This window comes from Coloeus monedula, assembly GCF_965178545.1.
Source record: "Coloeus monedula genome assembly, chromosome: 7".
Taxonomy (NCBI): domain Eukaryota; kingdom Metazoa; phylum Chordata; class Aves; order Passeriformes; family Corvidae; genus Coloeus; species Coloeus monedula.
This window is the reverse complement of record NC_138787.1, coordinates 28,908,248-28,929,178: the sequence shown is the minus strand read 5'-3', so window position 1 is coordinate 28,929,178 and position 20,931 is coordinate 28,908,248. Positions and strand designations below refer to the sequence as shown.

Sequence of the window (20,931 nt, the reverse complement as noted above, 5' to 3'; positions counted from 1 at the left end):
AGCAACTCAGATATTTGTGATGGAAGTCATAAAGGTATAGAGATGCTTTGTTTCTTTTCAGTTTTGTGGGAGTTAAGTGTTTCACTTCTTTTACAGATCGGTAGCCATCTCTACAGTGTTATCATGCTCACATCCTTTTAGCCCCTTGGCTAATGGGAACACTGCTCTTCCAGAGCAGAAAGGGAACTGAATATGTGACTGTATCTCAGTCACTTCACTGCAAATTCTACTAGTTTGGCTCCAGGTGCCAAAAAGCTGATCAAAACCTCTCGACTCTCCAGTGAAGCAGATGAAAGATGTTTCCCACTCAGTGCTTAGCTAAAGGGATTGCAACGAACAGTGAAGCAGCAGAATGAACTTTTGGACTGAACTCACAGGCACAATACTTGGGTTTCCAGGTACAAACATCCACAGGAAAAGATACTTATTTTTAAAATACCTTTTTTCAACACAAAAAGTATCCCAAGGTCCCTTCACAGCATTACCTCAAGTAGAAAAATCCATCAAACAAAATATTCATCAATCCCTTTTAATCATATGATCAAAGTATTTTACCACAGCAATTGAACAAGTATCTAAAATGAGAGATGAAGAGCAATCAGCACAACAAAGAAATTACTTTTATCTGGGAGGGAATAGGGAGGTTTGGGTGAGAAAGCTGTGGTGGAGAAGTCTTCTTCACTGAGGGGCTGTGTTCAGGTAAGAGGAAGAACAGGTGCTGGGAGCCCTAGAGGGGGGCAGAGGATGATTTGGCCTATGTGATGTGGTGGGTTCTGAAGGTCAGGAGAAGGTATTTGATGCTGTGGTACAAACTTCTGCACTGGGGAAGGAGCAGCAGTTAGACCAGGAGACGGCTGAGATTTCTTTTAGGAGATGTAGACAAGGAACAAAGAAGTATTTTTCTTCATCAGATTTGGCTTAGAAAGGAATGGGAAGGACAGGAACATTTAGAAGACAGAGCTGCTGCCAGAGGTTCTGTAAAATTAATAAGTAGATCTCACCTTATTTTCTACATTCATCAACAGGCCAGAGAGGAAACGTGTGGAATTATTTTAAAGTAATTTTCACTCCAACATATGTACTTTCTAGAAAGATAGTAAAGAAAATATATCATGCCAGCCTTGATGGGATCCTTTGTTTCGTGAAATGTGGCCATTTACTTTTACATTGGACTTCATATTTCCCCAGTAGGTGCAGCAAACTACTCAAACTGTGGAAGGATATTTACTGTTTAGAGAAGTCCTTGCACAGCTCAGCAAACTTTGCTTTGTTTCTCTGTCCAAGAGCTATATATAGTCTTTGCTTAATCAAGGTCTCAGATGTTGTGTGAGCAGAGCTAAATATTTTCAAGAGTACAAAAAAGATAACTCCAGCCATTTTGCTTTGCTAGAAACAGTGTTTGTCTAACTGTGTAGTAACCAAGGAAAGAGAAATTACCGTAAAGGCACATTGATTTGTGCTGTTTCTTAGTCTGAAACTAACTGAGACAAGCAGATATAAACTATGCATCTTAAAAACTTTTAGACTCATAACATCTCTGTAAAGCTGCTTAATTACTTTTCAGGCTACCTTGTTCTTTACCTCAAGATATGGAAAACCAATGCCTATAGTTATACTGCATATGACTCTATCGGGCTTGACTTATGATCTATAAATGCTATGACAATAGCAATATTCTATAGTCATGGGAGGAGAATAGAAAATTCATCTGTCTGAAAAAACTCATCTGACAGTGAATGCCAACAACTACCCTGAGTAAAGTGCCTTTTTCTCAGCTGAAATTTGACCAGGAACCTCAGGGATAGGAAGCCCTCTCCTGAAAAACTGATTGAAAGGTGTTTAGTGACTCAGAGTAATTAAGAGTCTGTTTCCATTTCTGCTGGTGCATAGACAATAGGAAATGACCAAACGGGGAGCCCCTCTACCCTTTGTTCCCCCTCTCCGAACTATCAGACCAGAGGAGGATTGGTGGGACAGGAAGGTGCCCTGAGAGCAAGGGGTTAGGAAAATGACAGCTATGGGCAGCTTTGTGGGTGAGGATCAGGATCTGCAATTTGAAATGGAAAAGAAACAGATTTCTCCGTACTATGTGGGGGAGTTGAGACAGAAAAGACAGGAGGGTTTTGAATGGGTTAGTGGCGAGTTTAGACTCTGATGCTGTTCTCTCGTTCATGCACCTCCTCTGGCAAACTTTGCCTCTTGCCCTCTCACTTGGAAAATACCTCCTGACACAAAGCTTGCATTAACATGAGGCGCAGGGCAGTGTAAGAGACAGCACTGAGCCAAAGCCATCAGCTGTCGTTCAGTTAAAGAAAACAGGGAACCTGAGAAACCTGAGCAGGGCTTTCACACTGGTATCGGATTGAGTGGCTCGGTTTAAAACACAGACAGCTCAGACGCCACGCAGCAGCTCCAGCACAGCCAAGGGTCGCCCGGAGCCGCCCCGGCATTGCCCACGGCCCCTCACGGCCCGCTCCGGGCCAGGCCCTTCCCTCGGGGCCGGCGCTCCGCCCCGGGGACGCGCGGCCCGTGCCCGCCGGGGGCCGGGGCTGGCGCTGGGGCGGGCTGGGGGAGGTCTCGCCCGGCTGCGGCGCCCCGGCCCGGCCAACCCGCGCCCGCCGGGGCTGAGCCATAAAAGCGCCGGGAGCCGCCGGGGCCGCGAGTCCAGCTGGCGGTAGCCGTGCCCGGCACCTCCGCGGTGGGCAGCGCGGCCGCCGCTCCGCAGCGCAGGGACCGCCGCCGGCCGCCCCCAAGATGCTGTTTTGGCACACGCAGCCGGAGCACTACAACCAGCACTCGACCGGCAGCTACCTGCGGTGAGTCCCGGGCGGCGACAGCCCTGACACGGAGTGGGTGTTTGGTCGGGTGCCCCCGTCCCGCGGCCGCCCGCCCGCTAGGTTCCCCGGCGGCACTGCCGGTGCCCCGCCGCGCCGCCCGGGGTTAGTGCCGCTCCCTCTGTCTGAGAGACCTCTTTCCTTTTTTCCTTTCTCTTTTCCCTTCTTTATTTTTTTAGCGCCTCGTTAGATAGCTCTCTGCAGAGTTGCTTTATTGCTTCTGCCGGGTTTCCTCTTCTCCGAGCAAGGGAGGAGGTGCGGCAGCGGCGGAGCGCTGTCAAAAGTCTGCGGAAAACTCCTGTTGGCAAATTATGAAGGCACCCAGTTTTCTGGGGATGGGATTTCTTTCTCTGCTTTTTTGGGACGATGTGTGAAAAGCGCAGAATTTAACTTTCTGAACTTGCCTAAACCAGCTTTTTCCTGCCTCCGCACAGTTGCGTTTAATTAAATGTGCCTAATTTAAGTACAAGGGCTTCTAAACAATAGTCTGTGACATGTGTAGCACAAACCCGTGTTTCCTCCCTCCAAACGATGTCAAAGCAGGCAACTTTGGGAGTTCCCTTTTTGCTGGGTGCTTGTGAATTATTTGCTTTCTGAAGATGTAAAGGCCAGCTGTCGATTGCTGGAGTGGGATTTTGCTGAATTGTGGCAGTGGAGAACCTGGCTGTGGCCCAAGAACCCTGACTTTCAAATGTACCCCCAAATAACCACTCTTGAGAGAACATTGAGTTTGTCTGGGGAAGCACTTCGAATGCAGATAATGCTTCCCTTTCAAGGAGACATGCTATCTTGAGTATTCCTGCTGCCTATCAGTGTACTTGCAAAGGAATTTTATTTTGGACTAAATAATAATCTCCCATTATCAAATGATACAATACTGGGAGATTCTTGACTTCTGACAGCTTTTCCACTTCTTCATATAAGATTCTTCATCTCCTCCCTCTATGTCAATAACTCAGTTTCACAACATGTATGTGGCAAAAGTCTTGTCCCCCTCTTGCTTTGCGCTTGCAAATCTGATTAGTTTAGGACAGTGAAAATGGTAGTAAGCAGAGGAGCATCAGCATTGGTTCTTGTGCATATTTTCCATTAGAGAGTGTTTATGGTGCTCAAGCTGCTTCCTTAACTCCATGGATTTGTAGCAGGAGTCCTACAAGATTATCAGGTCTGGGTGAGGCTTGACTCCGCAATTTAAATTCTGTTTAATGGGCCGGAAAACACATTAGCTTATTTTTGCTGGCTTGATGCTAGCTGGGGGATAAAGGATACCTGTTCTGTCAGGAAGGCTGCTGGTATGGAGTTGACCTGTTGGTGTTTAAGGAACAAACTTCTGCTTTAGTGAGCATCTGCCTCTGTGACCATGGTGGGTTTGATCTGGGATTAAAATCCCTACATCACTTTTATGGCAACAATGCCCTCAGGTGTTTCAGGGAAGGTTGGTTGAACAAAACCTTTGGTTTATGTAGAGATGGCTATTTCTGGCTGATTCATTTTCCATGAGAATGTGTCAAGACATGCATTTCTAACGGGCATTTTTCTGCTGAGCAGTGGCTTTCTGAAGTCTTTCCATGCCCCTTGTACTGACTGCACAAGAAATTGAAATAGTACAATACTTGAAGTTGCTGTAAGAAAAGTTTGTATAAGTTATATTTTGCAGAGATCAAGAGCTTTCTGTGTATCCGAGACATCTGTATAAGTTCTGCTGTACCTCAGTGGTATTTGTAGCTAGAGCAAGATGATACTACAGAAGAATTCTTGTAAATCTTCATTCATTTTTTATGAAAACCCAGTACGTGTTTTACTCTCTGTTCTGTCAGCTGACTGAACTCTCAAATAGCTTTCTCTTTCCCAGGTATGCAAACTAACTGTTATTTAAGACCAGAACTGTAAATCTTTAGCATAAGGGTGAAACTTGGGGGAGTTTTCAGGAGTTAAGCTTTTTTTTTTTTTAAAGGATAGTAGCTGTTGTAAAACCCTGTTTTCCCCTAAACTTGATTTGCAACTCTTGAGTGAAGAGTTGAATAAATATTGTGATGGCTTATATACTTAAAAATTCTTTTGACCTCATTCTGAGTTCCAAACACTTGTAATAGGGCCGAATGTTTAAGAAGGTCTTGACCCAAAGCAACAATACCACAGGCCAATAGTTCAAATGCTCTAGGAATAAAAATGCGATTGACTTGTGTGGCTTCGTTGGAGCTTTAATATGGTGAAGCTTTCCAGAAACCGGGTCATGGATTCCTCCATGCTTACAGCCTTCAGCGATCAGACAGCTGTGCTGGCAGGTGTAGGGGTGCAAAGAGCCTGATGTGAAATATGGTATTTAAATTTTGACTTCCCCTTGCCCAAATTTCCTCAGCTGTTTCAGGTGAGTAGGTGTACAAATTCCTCACCCCTAATTGTTAAATCCAGGCCGGATTTTGTGCACTGTTTCTGCCGAACTGCAGAAGTTTTTGGGTGCCGGAGTTTTTGACCTGTTTCATCGGTAAAGTCACAGGCATCCCAAGAGCATTGTGCAGATGAGCGGGTTAGGAGCAAATGTTGGCATCCGAGCTGAGTGAGATGACTCCGGAGCAGGATCAGATCCTGCATGTGTGTGGAGCAATGCTGTCTATTTCAGAAATCTACTGCAGGCATTTCTGTCACTTCATTACTGTAGTAAATCATCCCTAAGGAAAAAAACCCTCTCTGTGGCAGCAGTTAGGCAAGAGCTGTGATTATGTCAGTAATGCCAGGAAGCAAATGGGGCTGGATGCCTTCGAGTGGGTGATAATATGGAGGGCGTGGGGTTGGAAGAGAGATTGGAAACAGAGATGGGTGTTTCTTTTCTCCTGCCTGCATCTGAAATGGCACAGTTTGCTGTCTGGCATTGTTTCCCCATAAATAGGAGTACCTGTGTTTGAACCCGGCACTTGAGCAGTTTACTCTAAACTGCTGCACTGTTTCACTGATGACGTGGGTAGCCTTCAAGGTTTTGGGTGCTATGAGTGGATCATTAACTGAACAGGCAAGGAAAAAATTCTTAATGCCCTTTTCAGGGTGCATGCCTGTACATGCTGGATGGCTTTTCTTAAAGCATTTTGTATATAGGATTGTCAAAAGGAGCAGAACTGCAGCCTGTGTAAAGGGAATCTCGAGTCTTCACACATCTGGAAGAAATAGAGGAGAAAAAGAATCACTTACTGTGAATTGTCACCGTGTTCAACATAACCCTCCTAATTCGGAAGGGTATTAATGTTTTAAGTAGGTGGACACAATAATCAGCAATGCTAGTGGCATAGGAAAGGCTAATGTGGTTCTTCAGTATCAGACAGGCTGAGATAAGGATGCTTATTCCTGACATCTCATTTTGTACTGATCAACTGATCATTTGTTGAGCTCTCAGCCTTGCTAATACCAGTTCTGCTTGGGGATTAGTGTGGGTTGGGATCAGCCTGGGACTAAATCAGCAGGCAGGTCAGTATCAACATTTTGTAAAGAAGTGGGAACTGGGGCTGTGTGCAGGTCCTGGTGAAGCTGCTGCCACACACCTGTGTGTGCGTTTACAAAGGTAGTCCAGTTCTGACTTAAGAGCTGTGTGATTCCTTGGGTCGAGGTTTATTAGAATTCAGGGAAGTATTATGAGTAAATTAATCCAGCAGTTCATGCCATCATTTACCTAAACATCTCCTTTTTACACCAGAGCTGTGTCTGCTTCTCACCCGTGGCTGCTACTTGAAGACATTTTATTAATCTGACATTCAGCTGTCAAAGTGCCCTTTCTTGCATTTTTTTTTTTCCTGAAAGGCTTTCATCTGGGAACCTGAGAATTCTTAATCAAATGTACATCCACAAGGATGAAGAATCTATTTTTGATGTTTTTTTTCCTCATCAAGAAGACTGCTTAACTGAAAAGTAAATCTGATTTATTTCTTAGAAACTTACCATAATTCTCAGACGTACTCTGTTTTGCCAGTGCTATGTTCTTTTGTGTGCAGTGCTGATATCTTAGAGGCAGAAGTTGCCTGGTTACATTAAACAGACCAAATTCTTCCTCTTTTAGCCATTTTAACCCAGTGTTTCTCCAGAGACCACCCCCATTATCTCAGATCATGAGAACCAAATGCAGATTGAAGCTGGGGCAGTCTTTGCTCTTTGCAACTGACTGTGTATGAACTGTATGTTGCAGAGATGTCCTTGCGCTGCCGATCTTCAAGCAGGAAGAACCGCAGCTGTCTCCTGAGAACGATGCCAAACTGCCACCCTTTCAGTATGTCCTCTGCACAGCCACCTCACCTGCCGTGAAACTGCATGAGGAAACCCTGACCTACCTCAACCAAGGTAGGGTTTGCAGTACACTGAAGGAGAGGGTATTTCCTGGGAACATTTAATGAGATTTTATCCCATACTTTGCCTTATGGGGAGGGCAGCGGGATGGGAGAAGAGGGATAGAAGTGGGGAAGGGGGGTGGAGGAAAGGAGGAATATTTAATTTTCCGTATTTAGATACCAGATTATCAACTATTCTAAAATAATAAAGTATGACTGATTTAACTGTTGACTTAAAGCAGTGTTATAGCTTACACAGGTTCCTGTGGCAAAGTACTGGCTTGATCTCAGACAGCTTAAGGTGCAGCCTCCTGCCTTCATCTCACAAAGCCAGACTGATGAAGCAGATGGGCCAGCTTGGACTGGGGAGGGCTCTTACCGCTGCAAGTCCCCTGGCACTGCTGGAGGGCATAGCCAGAGGATGAATTAGCAGGTATCCAAGGGCTGCTCTGAGGGCTGGGCAGTGACATCTCTCCCACAGGCAGGCTGGTGTGGCTCTGCTCAGTGCCTAAATTGACAAGTTGCCAGAGTTCAGTGCAGCAAGGTCCTCTATCACTGACCTCACAGACTAGTTCATACTCCTGGATAAAGAAGCACTGTATTTCTCTATGTTCTCTTCTTTTTCCCCCTTTGGCAGCATTTATGCAGGCACATCTGTGGTTGGTGTTTGGCTGTCACTTTGCAGCACCTCCTGTGTGTGGGTCTTGAGGGGATCAGACCTCTCCATGTACAAATTATGCTAAAACACACTTAGGCTCATTTTCTGCCAGGCTGCAAAAAAGGGCCTAACAACAAGCTGAAGGCTGTCTGCCCCCTTACTGAGATCTTCTTCTGCCTCAGGATACTGCCCCAGCTCTTTGAGCTTCATGCACTGAGTAGGATGCTCACTTGGGTGGGTACCTCCCTGGGTAGATTTCTCTTAATGCTGGTAGGTGTTGGAGCCCTGACTTCCCTTGGACTCTGACCTCAGGTGCATCTGGCTGCTGGATCTGTGTTGGTAGCTGGTAGACCCATAGAACCCCCACAGAAAGATCAGTGAAGTACTGCAGGCTCTACCCAAGGAGCCAGGTATTTCCTGTCACATAAGCTGGCACTGTTGTGTCTCTCAGGATCGAAAGATGCTTGGGATATGCGACTGTGTCATCTCAGTTTATCCCTCGAAACACAGCAGATCCCAGGAGGTGGCAATAGGGTGTATCAATTGTGAGATTTAGATGAATCTTCCTATGAAACACAATTCTTTCCTGTATTGGAATAAAAGATTTTTTTAATGAAAATCTGTTGACGGCCAAATATTTTAGCATACATGAAGCAGTGCAAACTTTTTTACTTTGGCAGTGGAAAAAGTTAGACAACTCTTATCACAATACCATGAGTTTTTAAAAAAAAACCTGTGTGACCACATTTTCTTTTGCAAAATAAGATTTTTACTGCCTTTTAGATAGATGTCATGCTGTGTTAGGCTTTGTCCTGCTTTCTATTGCAAGGAGTTGTCTACTGCTACATCTTGACACTGCTTCCTGCTTCCTTGGCATTTCTTGGATATCATCCCTTTCATCCCTCAAGGTGGGGTGTGTCTTTGCAGAATACACCCTGAAGAGCGTGAAGCTGGGCCGGCCTGGAAGAGCAAAGTGGGGGTGAGGCTGGTGGGAGCTGTGCAGAGGGGCAGGCCTGGGAAGCTGGGGTGTCTAGTTTCTGTTAGTGGGTTATTGGTGAGAACATTGCCATGGGTTAAAAAGGGATGAGGACTGAAAGGCTCTGTCAGAAAATTCATCTCCTTAGTAGAGTTGTGTTCTATGGGCTTGAGGAGGTGTGTGAAGGGGACTTCGAGGCAGCTGAGGTTTCTGAAACCAATACTTGTGGCACAGCAGAGGAACTGGCTGACTCCAAAGCACTGGACCCAGCTGCAATGCCACAGCCATCTCATGAAGCAGTTTAAGACCATTCCCTACACCTTATCACCTTGTGCTGGCTGTAGGCAAAGGGACACCTCTTGCACCTTAACCTCTCTGTTTTATCATGGATTGGCCAAGAACTGTTACATAAAACTTCCCTTCTTGAGTGTTGTGATGGATTACTTTAGCAAATGGGTAACTTCATTAATGAATGTCCCTCTGGCTCTGCCTGTGTGTCTGTCATGGCTGGATTGTAGTAAGGGAGATACAAAGACACACTGGCTGTCCTAGCACCAACAAAGCAATTCACATCTGGCGTGGTTAATTTCCCAAATTGTGAGTAAAGGGTTTGGGTTTTCTGCTTGCTGGGTGATTCTTGCAGCTTGCTGTTCAAATGTTCCTTCTTGACTTTAGCTCTTTGCCACTCAGTAACTGACCTTTTGTCGCTGTGAAGCAGCTCTGCTTCCTGCCCTCCACACATTCTCCACACATGACTTGTTCAGTGGTGGTGAATGGCCCAGCTCAGGAATGTCCATATACAGAACTGCATGGAAGAAAGGTCAGGGCTGACAGAGCTGTGGGCTATGGAAACCTGGAAGTACTGGATAGCAAATTGAAGGCCAAGTTGCATAGCAGAGATAGAGGAGGAATCAGTGGAGAGTTTCATGTGATATCTGAAAGGATTTCACATGGGCTAGGAAGGAGGACTGGTCCAGTGGCTGTGTTTGTGTACAGCTGGAAGAGGGTTCTGGATTGTGGAGCATAGTGGCTTTTCTTGAGCCTTGCTTCTTGCAGGATAGACCTAGAGGGATGGTCAGTGGTGTTGGAGGAAGAGATCTTTGGTCTGGGGTCTCCGCAAGGCTGAGAGGACTCTGGAGCTGGAAACCAGAGACCAGTGTTTTCACTAAGGAGCAGGGGAAGTATTTGTGAGGGAGCATAATGGAGTGAGCTTAGCTGTAGTGTTAAGTTGACTTGGGGACATTCAGCAGTGGCAGAGTCCCAAATTTGTCTGCTCCAGTTTGAAACCATGAGTGCTCTCTGGCCACAGCTCTAGAACCAGTCTGTAAATGAGGTAACTAGAGTCAAATCTGTTGCTTGGATTCCAAAGACTGAGTCATTACACTTGTCTTTCCTGATCTCTTTCCCCCCTGCCTTCCCACATTCCTTGGGAAACTGGAGCCAAATTGAACACAGTCTTAGTTTGCTGATCCTTAGGGCAGTTCCTTCATTAAGAGTTCTTTACTGGAACTCAGAAGGATTACTCATCTGATGGGACAAAGTATAGGCTTATTAGTATGGTGTCTCAATACCACTCCACCTTCAGTCAGTGAAACTGGTAAAGGTGCTGTCCTTGCACTGGAAGCTGCTGCTGGCATTGCTCTTTTGGCCAGGGATCACATCTGTCAACAGAACTACACTGTCCAGAAATCTACAGCAGAAACATCCTAACGTTTCTGGAACTAGCCTGCCTTTTAGCACTATTTCAGTGTCTCTTGTGGATAGGGATTTTCAGACAAACAATTAACCAGCAACCATATTACAAACCAGTGCTTCAGCAAGACGGCTTGATGCAGTGCATATTCCATGGTCTGCAGTCATATGGGGTGTGGTTTGACCTTGGCTGGTTGAAACCAGTTCCAAACATGGACAGAAATGGAAGCAATGAAAGGTGGTTCCAGAAGTTGCAGCAGGAGGAATGTGGAGGAAACAAGCACTGTGTACAGTAGATCTGAATGCTAATAAATGTGAGGAAATAAAGTCATTCTGTTAAAAAACAAAATGCCAAAGATCACAAAAACCTGAAAGTCATTGCCCAAGGGAATTAGCTTGTAGTGCCAGAACCACATGTGGACTGTGAGCTGTTCAAGTCATGGTTTTGTTTCATGACCAGCATTGGGTTGGCTCAGAACCTCAGATGTTAATTACTTCACCTAGAGGGAGGTTAAGTTTGGTGGCAGAGGGTCACTGAGAGCAGGCTGTGTGAGAAATCCAGCCCAGTCCCCTAGTGGTACTTCAGAGTAATTTGCCGTCATCTGCCTGTAAAGTTTTCCTGGGCTCTGTTCAGCTCTCCCAGTCTGCAGTGTGTGACTTGTGGTTCTTGGCCATGCAGACATTTTAGTGTACAGCTGGTTGGGGTTTGGAAGGCTGGACACCTCTGCTTCATGGTGTCGTCCAGGAGTCAACCTTAGTGCCAGTCCTAGATGGTTCAGAAAACAAACAAGCCAAAAACCCAAACCATGAGGGAGAACCCCTAACATCTGAGAGAAGTTGTGATACTGAGAGTGTTGCTGTAGAGGTGCATTACCTCATAAACCTATAGATGGATTTAGTTTGAGTCTGGGTCACACCTAAACAAAAGCCCTGAATTTCAACCCCAGGGTGCCAAGGTGTATATCCAGGTTCAAGATACATATGCATAAACTGGTACATTTTAAATGGTGCTGCATTTAAAATCTGTTGGGTGTTGTCCTGCCTCAGCTCAACTGTAGATGTGCTCTGGTTGCGTCTCCAAAGAAAGGTGCAGGAAGCACTGGGCAAGGAACAGCTGAAGAGGACTCTTTGGAGTGGATTGCTAATTGTTTGGGTAGGAGATGGAATTGCTTACAGCAGAAGGCAAAAGAGAACCTTTGCCTCCCTTAAAAAGTCTAAAGTTCAAATTTGGTTGTCTAATCTTCTACAGCCAGAGAACCCAGTTTTAAACACTGAGATTTACAGTAAATGAAAAAAGCTGTTTTATATTGACGTTAACTCCTACGTAATTGAGTTTTTATGGGGTCACAACTGCCTGGATGTTTGTACTTTTCCTGGAACAATTCTTTATTTGCCTAAATGAAGTGTAGAGAAGGATGAGTGACCAGCTTTGGCTGGGTGTGCTTCTGGTTTAATTATAGCTCTGTTTATGAGGATATTTTTGCTTTGTCCTGTGCTATGAACTGCCTCTTTTCCTGACAGTAACTTCCATCACTGACCAGGCCCTGGGCATGTGTAGAAGCTCTGCTGCTGGTGGACATGTTGACAAATGCTCCACCCTTGCCTGAGATCACAGACACAGCAGTGCCTTTGTGTCATTGAGACTTTGAGTACCAGGTGCTCCCTGGTGCCTGCCTACCCAGCCATGCATCCTTGTTCCCTAATCGTTGTGGGGTGCCATACTGCTCCTTGACCCCTTTCCAGTCTGTTCTTGGGTTTGAATGGCTTAAAAAATGAAATGGCTAACAAAGCTAATTTGTCTTTCCCGTTTCTGAAAGTGGCTTTTGGTGTTTTTGGTTCTTGTGGTGCACTTCATCTTTGGAGAAGGAATTTGTCTCCTGCCTGACTTTGAAGACAGCTCTGAGTAGGTTCTGGTGTCTCAGCTGAAGCCATTAATTGTGCTAGAAGCAATTTCCCCATATGTTTGGCAGCTCTGTCTTCACTTGGCAGCCCAGGATAAACAACCCTCTCTCCAAACCACACCATCCCAAAGCTGACTATGAATCTTGCTTCAGATGACAGGGCACCTCTGCGTAAGTAGAGCATCTGACTTCTGTTGTCCCTAGGAAGCTAGAATCTCAGTTGTCTTTTAACCAAGAGGCTGTTTTCTATTCTTTTTGTAATCCTTTCTTCTGTTGCTAACATCTGGATGAAATTCAAGTGGGATTGTGAACTTGCTGGATTGTAGCCTGTGCACAACTCCTACTGGAAGCCCCTAGAATGCATTTTGTTCTCCCGTAAATCTTCCAATATCTGTGAAAAAAGGGAGTGCTCAGAAGTTCCTCAGAGTGTAGTAAGAAGTATGAAAATACCGGGAAGGCTTTTTCCTTCTAGTCCACATAATTTTTTTACTTTATCCCATTATCCATATCTATTTGAGATTCCTTTAATTATGACAGAGAATTTTTTGCCTGTGATTTTACAGGATTTGATGTTTGTGTGAATGTTACTGTCAATGTGTAGACATTTTCCAATTAGCTTCCTCTAATCTGTAGTCCTAAAAGATCACATTTTAGGTAGCAGTCAGAAGCTTGAGAAATACTGTAAGTTTGACATGATTAGCTGTTTTTGTAGGAGTAAGACACATTTTTTTAAGAGAATATGCTTTTTATTTTCCTAAAGAGGTATGGAAAAGAGCAATTTTTTTTCTCCCATTTGCTTCCTACCAAGGATTTATTATGTGTCCCTGATACTAGACAGCAAACACTGGAGCGTGAGATTCCTCCTGTCCCAGCTTGGTGCCATGTTTGTGACCAGTGTGGAAGGTACAGTCAGCTTTGATCCCATCTCCTTCCCTGCCCTGTGTAGGCACTGGTTGAGCAGCCACAGGTGGGAGTGGGACTTGCTTCTTCCAGTTTCCTATTGCAGAAATGTGAAGGAAGGGATTTAACCTGAGGGCATCTAAGGGAGCTGCTGTGTGGGGTCAGGAGTCATACTCAGCTCTTCTGCATCCCTCGTCAGCACCCTCACCCAGGACCATTCTTTTTAGTTATCTGAAACTCAAGTAAATATTACACACAAAGCTACTCTTACAGAGCTATAAAACCTGTTGTCCAAATTGACTTAAAACAGGTTGAAACCAGAAGAAGCCTGTATTTTTTACTTACACAGAGAGGGCTGAGATTTTCTGAGCTGGACAGATGTGACTAAGATAATTCTGAGTGTTTCGAGTACATGCTAGAGAAGTGGAAATACAGGAAGAAATTATCTTCACAGGGTATTTCTTTTTTCAGCTTTCCATTGGAGGTCCATAATTTCTTCACTGATTAATTTGTATTAAAAATCAAAGTTTATAACATGGTTTAGATTAGGTGAGATCAAGTGGATGAAGACTATGCAAAAGAAACCCAAGTGCACAGAGTGAAGTTAGCAACTAGAAGTGTTTGTGTCTGCTGGCTTGTTTTGTGTCCTTGATTCAAAGTGAGACTGTAGGCTTTGGGGATTTAAATGCATCTCCCTTTCTTTTGAGTGGAAACCATTGTAAATGAGGGATATTTCTGTTAGTGCCTGTTAGCAACAAAGTGTCACCACTGTAGCGCAGACCATCTTCAGAAGTCTGTGGAGAGTAGGACTCAGACAAATGTTCATATAGTAAATGAGCAGTGAAATTTTCCTGCAGTCAGCTTGGCTCTGAGGCAGCTCTTTGGCTTTCCCACAAGAAAGAGGTAGGGAAGGAGAAAAAGGGGGGGCAAAGAAATCCCCTTGAGTTGGGGGCACATTGTAAAAGGAGGAAAAACATAAAAACGACATGCTGACAGTGAAGCTCTGTGGTATGGTGGTAGAATTAGTACTTGAATTGGTGTGCTGTGTTCCTGTAGTAGTAGTAGTGTTCCTGTAGTAGTGTTGCTGCCCTGTTGGTAGGGGCAAGCAGGGCAGGAACCCTTGGTGTTGAACTCCTGGGTACCAAAACAAGTGGAGCTAAGGGGGCTTTGTGCAAGGGGAGAGGCAGGAGGCAGGCAAAGGGCCAGACTGTCAACGCTAAAGCAAGGCACGTGTAAATTGTGGTTCTGATTGCCACAATACAAGCAAATTCGGAAGGAGACCACACAAAAGCGTTAATGAGCATTGGTCATGACTGGGCAGCTCAGTGTAGATACAATCTGGACACTGAACACCAGAAACCAGGAAGATACTGCAAGGAAGAAAGGGCTGGCTGTATTAACCCTGCTCCATCTCTGGGTGCTGTGCTGAAGGTGGGATGTGGGGCTAGATGAGCCTGCAGTGTTAGAATGACTCTTATGTTCCTTTTGCATTTCCTGGCTCACAGCTTGTCCTCCTTTGCAGGATTTCCATGTTCCTAGCATAGAGGGAACTTCCAGGGTGGCCTATTGTGTAGCTGGTGAATTCATAATATCCACTGGATAAACATCTACAGCATCTTGTCAAATGAGACTGCAGCAAGCAACTGCAGAATATCCGCTGTCATTTGTGCTTCAGGGATTTAGGGTTCTGCTTTTGCTTCTTGTCCTGCAGAGTGTCCGTGCATGGGACGCTTGAGCAAGTCTTATGTTAGTTTTCATTTTTGCTTGCGACTGGCTAAAAAGGTGTGTGTCATCAAGCATGCAAGTTCACATGCCAGCTCTGCTACTCTTGTCTGTTTACCCTGAAGGTTCATTAATCTTTCTTGTCAGAAAAATCTTGTGTGTGCCTGATGCCCTGAATAGTTGTGCTTGGCTGTTTCAAAGGCGTTCCTCCTGCCTGCTGGATGTGCTTTGGTTTGGTATGATAAATGCTTGCTGCTTTTTTTTTTTCCCTCCCCCTCCTTCTGCATGGTGCATTTGACTGTCAGCATTCCTTTGCCTTTATCTGTGCACTCTTTAGGATGTCCATATAAAGTTGCTAAATGGTATTTTTATTGGCCAACTTGGCTTAATAATCAAACAGTTTCCAGGCTGGTTCTGTCTAGTGCTGTGTGGATCCATTCTGAGAAAGAGGACTATCTGTTGGGTGTTTTTTTTTCTTTTTCCCCTTTTCTACAGACTTTTGTTGGGGATATTGCTGATTCAAAGGTTAGAGTTTAATTAATTTCTGGAAAGGCTACTTTGTTAGATTAAGTAAGGCCTGAGTCATATCAGCCTGGAACATCAGCATCCTAATTGGAAATTAGTGTATCGTATCGGTATATTGTGCAGGAAACCACAAAATGCACAGTGCAAGTGGCCCTTGAAATGTAACACGAAAACAAAGAAAAGCAAGCAGGATATTGTGGTTGTGTAGTAAATAATATTTGAGCAAAATGTAACTTTGAGCTTGAAATGGTGATAATCTTTTGTAATCAGAAATTACCTAAAATTTCTGATGGCTGTCTAAATTTCATGGAAATCAGTGAGCTGTTAAACATGTACCTTTTGAGCAAGTAAAATCCTTCCTGTGTTGAACTAAATTATTCTTCCACTGTAGTAAGTGGTTGACTTTCAGTTCTTCTGTCTCCACCTTAAGTGGTCATGCCCACATTTAATGTGTGTTAATTACCAAAGACAATGAAGTTAAAAAAAGTAAGCAGCCTATAAATCCTCCCTCAGATAGGTGGAATTGCTTCATGAATTGCAAACCAGGAACTCTCTGGACCTGGGTGGTTGCTACTTTACTGGGTACTACTTTGTTTGTAAAGCAAGTTGCTCAGATTGTAGCCTAGGAGGAGATTACATAAATTTGCTGTTGCCCAGAGAATGTCTGTTTAAAATAGAAATTACAGTGTATCATCACTCGCCCGGGTTTTTATTGGTGCCCCTGAAGCTTTCAATGAAGTTGGGAGACAAACTGCATCTCAAGAATTTGCTGTGGTTTTCTGAATATTTATTACTGTCCTGCTCTCTGCCTGAGGTAGGGAAGAATGGTTGTGGTGACACAAACGTGCAGGAGGCTGCTGCAGCCTCAGCTGTGCTGGGGATGGCTTGCAAAGTGTCCCCTTCATTTCAGGTAATGACAGAGGTGCTTTAGGTGCCCCTGTGCATGTGTCCAGTACCACACCTGACCAGAGACCAGGCTGGTCATCGACTTTGAGGTGATCTCAATCCTGTGTTGCCTGTGATGGTGCAGCTGTGGCCAGTGTTGAGAGCATGGTAGGAAAAGGGTTTCAGCAAGTTGCTGGCCTTTAGCCTCATCATCCTGCTGAAGGGGACTGATCTAAAACAGCACTGCTGCTCTCCACTGCCACAATTGTTTTTTCAGGCTCTTTTTTCCATCTGAGCCCCATTCTTCCATTGTCAGCTGAGGACAAGATACTTGCCCTGGTCTTGGACCTGGGCTATTCAATCAAATAACTGCAGAGTCTAAGCATTGGTACCCTCTGCCCCTGTCTCCAGCTTCACCACCAAGTATTGACTTGAAAAGTTGCAGTCTGACCTGTATTAATCTGTATTTCCGTCTGAGACAAATGGAAAAACTCATTATGGGGGAGTATTTCAGCTCTGTGTTTTGGGCATAGCTAGTTGTAGTCTGTCTTGAGAACTGGAAATGCAGATTGTTTTAGTCTCACAGACATGTTTCTTTACAGTTTTGGGTACCTGACTAAGAATGATCTGTTACTGATTTAATTTTAGCAGAAAATTGTCAGCGTGTGCCTGCTAGTGCTGGTGAGTCAGTGATGCAGGATTCATAAATGATCTGTGGATCAGAGCCTTGTGTGACTTCTTTGCCCTCTTTAACGCCAGGGGGAGTTCAGCTTCCTTCAGGTTAGGTTGCTGTTATTTGCGTTATTTTACAGAGGGATTTCATTTTCCAACACCCAAGTGGTCATTCTTTAGGGCCTTTTTTCCCTGCAGTAATAATTGCAGGGTGGAGATTGTAATTCACCATTTCAGGAGTTTCGCTGGTAGCGATGGTGGAAAATATAGGGTGAACAAAGTTTGGAAGTTATTTTTCAAGGACAAAGTATAATCCAAGCAGTTTGGTGCTGTAAAAGTACAAGTATCTGAATGCTGTCCATGCTAATAAATTCTGGGTACCATAAGCCACAAAGCAATGAATTTGCTGGAAAGCTTTAAGGAGAATAAACTAAAAATCAATACCAGAAGATGGATATATAAGGGAACTTTGAGGAATTAGGACCAAATTCTCACTGACAAGAGTTTCACAGAGAGGGGAAAAAGCCTCATGTTTTCTGAAGCTTGGCTGGGAGCAGTCTTGTTGGATAATCGTGTAGCAACTCAAGTTAAACATTCAGAGTTCAAGGGGAAAGCAGTTAGCATAAAATACCATTTTGATTGAGGTTTTTCGTGGCATAAATTGCGTTCCAGGGCTTCCATCAGATGACCCATATATCTTTCATCAAAGCATTTTATTTCCTCTTTGGCTTTCTGTTTAATATTAACTCTGTCTGCACTGCAGTTTCTTTTTCACTGGTCTGCAGGATCTGTTTCTGACTCCCTCCAAGGTGAGTCACTCCTGTCAGAAGGAGATGTGAGGTGCCCACTACCTGCCAGGCTGCAGTTCTGTCCCTATCCCATGCAGGGGGTCGGAGATGGCACGCTGCAGAGTTTTTGAGTGCTTGATGCTAGTTTGAAAGGAACGTGGGTGATGTTTTTATGCCCATTATTTTCTTTTGTCTCATTGTAACTGCAGATAAGCAGATCAGGCTGACCAAAGAGCAAGAGTGTATCAGTGCACAAAGGTGTCCCAAAAATCTGCTCATTCCTGAGATATTTGCTGAGTGGCTGACAGTGCTTCTAGTTTGACCATTGCCTTCCTGCATAGCACAGCTTATACCACTACATTTCACTGTCCCTGTTACCTCCATCTGAGTAGTTACAGATGTGTTTTACTGTTTTTTGCTCTCAAAACCTAAATTAATTTTATGTAATGATTAATTAGCCTCATATTTGCATGGGAAAGAGCTGTAAGTTCAGAGATGCTTGGCTGTGTAAATGGGTTCAAGATTATGAACTGTATCACAGTATAGTGTGATAGGTGTGTAGTGTATAGGTGAAGTGTATCTTCAGACTGAATCACTGAGCAGCCAAGTGCTTTGTACAACATGGATAAACATGTACAGCACATACAAGTATGTAGTACAGCAGATGTGGCACTTAGGGACATGTTTTAATGGTGGACATGGTTAATGGTTGGATTTGATGATCTTAAGGGTCTTTTCTATAATTCTGAGAGAAAACCCAATTTGTTAACCTGACCCTGATCATTTTTATACTAATGTAGCAGTATTGATTATGTACATATCTCTAAAAATAGTCAGGTGAACAATAGTAACATGCGTCAGTGGGAACATTAGAAAGTCTTGTGAGTTAAAGAGTGGAAGACCTCAATTTCAGGACTGTGGTTTACAAAATCCAGTTTTGTTGTCCAGCAGTCTTCAAAGGCAGGTCACTGTTGTAATTTTGTTTTACTTACATGCCAAGAGATGGGTAAAGATCTGTGCATGTTTCCATGCTTATTTTGGTACTACATATGATTTATTCTCTGCTCTCCCCATGCCCTAAGTCACTTGCTGGATTCAAGGGTCATTTCCTGTTTGCAGAACTCCTACTAACATCAGTAGAACTGTTGTGCAAACATTTGGAGCTTCAATATGGCCTCTCTTGTCCTTCCTTTTTTTTTTTTCTTTTCTTATCTGCCAGCCAGCTGAATAAGCACAGATATCTCTGTGCTCTGTGGATATGGTCTGTACTAACATGGGTGGGATTCTCAAAAGGTGCTCTGCCTTTCTGACACATCTGCTGTCATAAGTCTTCCATTTCTAAATCCAGATCCAAAAATTTAGCATTTTTGTCTCTGCTGGTAGAAGCTGCTTAGAGGGAGATAGATCTGCTTTGTAGTTTTCTGTTGGGCCAGTTCTGCAGAGATGCTGGTTGAGCCAGAAAATCCAAGCTACTCTCCTCTTGGGTGCTTGCCTTGTCATACCCTGTGCATTTTTCAGAAAAAGGGGGGATAGCAAGATGAACAAGAAAAGCTAACTATAAGGTACACATATGATCCGTTAATCCTGATGATCTATCCTGCCTTGGTACTGGCTGCAGGTTTATTGTAAAGACTTGGTGTTGTACAATGAGCTTTTGTACTGTCTTAATCATTTCTGTGCATAAGATATTGAGACATCAGTCTCTTTTGTCTGCTGTCAGCCTCAGAGAGATGTTATTTTATAAACCAATTAGCTGAATTCTGTTGAATTGACTAAATTCCTTATGTGAGGGTGGTGGTGGGGTGGTGGAGTGTGAGTTCCCTTCCCAGAACTGGTCCTTGCACATGCTGTAATACCCGTTGCTCCCTCCACACGTCTGAAGAATATTTATGCCCTTGTCAGTGACTTTCCAGGCCTTATGGAACAAATTTTGGTTTTGTGGTTCACCAAAACACCTTACAGGCCTGACTGCTCTGTGAAGAAGGCAAGATTTTCCCCAGTTGCCATCCTCTGCAGGATCATTCCTGGACCTGTTGTGCCAGCACCTCTTCACACAACCATTGCTTTGGCAGGATTGCTTTAGCAGAAGTGACAGACAAAGGCAGTGCTGTTACAGCTGTGTGACATGGGGGGACAGCTGCTTTAAACACCCTGGTGACTTTCTGGAGGGTGACCAGAAAACCGTAGCAGCCCCAGGAGACAACTATAATTGGTGCCCTAATGGAGAGCTTTTAGCTTTTAGCATTAGAAAGGCAAACCTTCCCCTCAGATTTCTGCTGTGCTTTAGTGCCTATCAATTACTGGGGCAAATGCATTATGTTAGCAAAAATAAGCTTTCCCTGATCAAACGTATGCTTTATCAGCCACGTAAATGCCAGCATGACTCTCTCATTGCTACAACATATTAAACACCTTGGAAATGTTTCCTTAAACTCTAGGTCAGTCTTATGAAATCCGTCTACTTGAGAATAGGAAATTGGGAGAGTTTCAAGATTTAAACACAAAATATGTAAAGGTAAGGAGAAATATAGATTTCTTTTCTTCCTGCTACTACATACAGCCTTTAATGAAGGGCCTGACCTTGCTCCCACTGAGACAATGGAAAACACTTTGCCATTGTTTTTAGTGGGAGCAGGGGTGATGGAGTTGTTGAGTGACAGTTTCACGGGACTATGCAGCTTGGCTTTTCAGGGCTTCAGGGGAACCTTTATTCTGTTTGTGATCATGACCCCAGAGTTTCACTATGAATACTGGATTCAGGGGAATCCCAAAGTTCAGTGGTGAACATCGTCAAAGCTGTGGAGAGGCAGACTTGTCTCCCTACTCAATCCCAGCAACATGCCTGGGTTGTTGCGTGACAAATGGAGGGCCCAGGTGTTTACACTGTTCTGCCAGGCAGATTCTGCATAGCTCCAGTTTACTTTGGTAATGGGCTTAATCATGAACATATAGAACTTGATCATTTGGTTTGGGGGACTTCTTCTTGTTGTTTCCTCCACTGCCAAAACGGTTCAAATTCAAAAACTTTGGTCTGGACCCTGGTTCTGGATCCAACCTTCAATTCTTGGCTG

General features: G+C 44.2%; 1 protein-coding gene across 1 annotated transcript in view; it reads left to right on the top strand.

The window, feature by feature from the left end:
* Positions 1-2,754: 2,754 nt before the first annotated feature.
* Positions 2,755-20,931, top strand: part of TFCP2L1 (transcription factor CP2 like 1) — a gene marked incomplete at its 5' end in the record, with an annotated part of 31,853 nt that continues 13,676 nt past the window's right edge. Inside the window, 3 exons of the mRNA XM_082284619.1 lie at positions 2,755-2,816; positions 7,003-7,154; positions 20,299-20,375. Of these exons, the coding sequence (XP_082140745.1) occupies positions 2,755-2,816; positions 7,003-7,154; positions 20,299-20,375 (291 nt within the window). The remainder of the gene's footprint in view (positions 2,817-7,002; positions 7,155-20,298; positions 20,376-20,931) is intronic.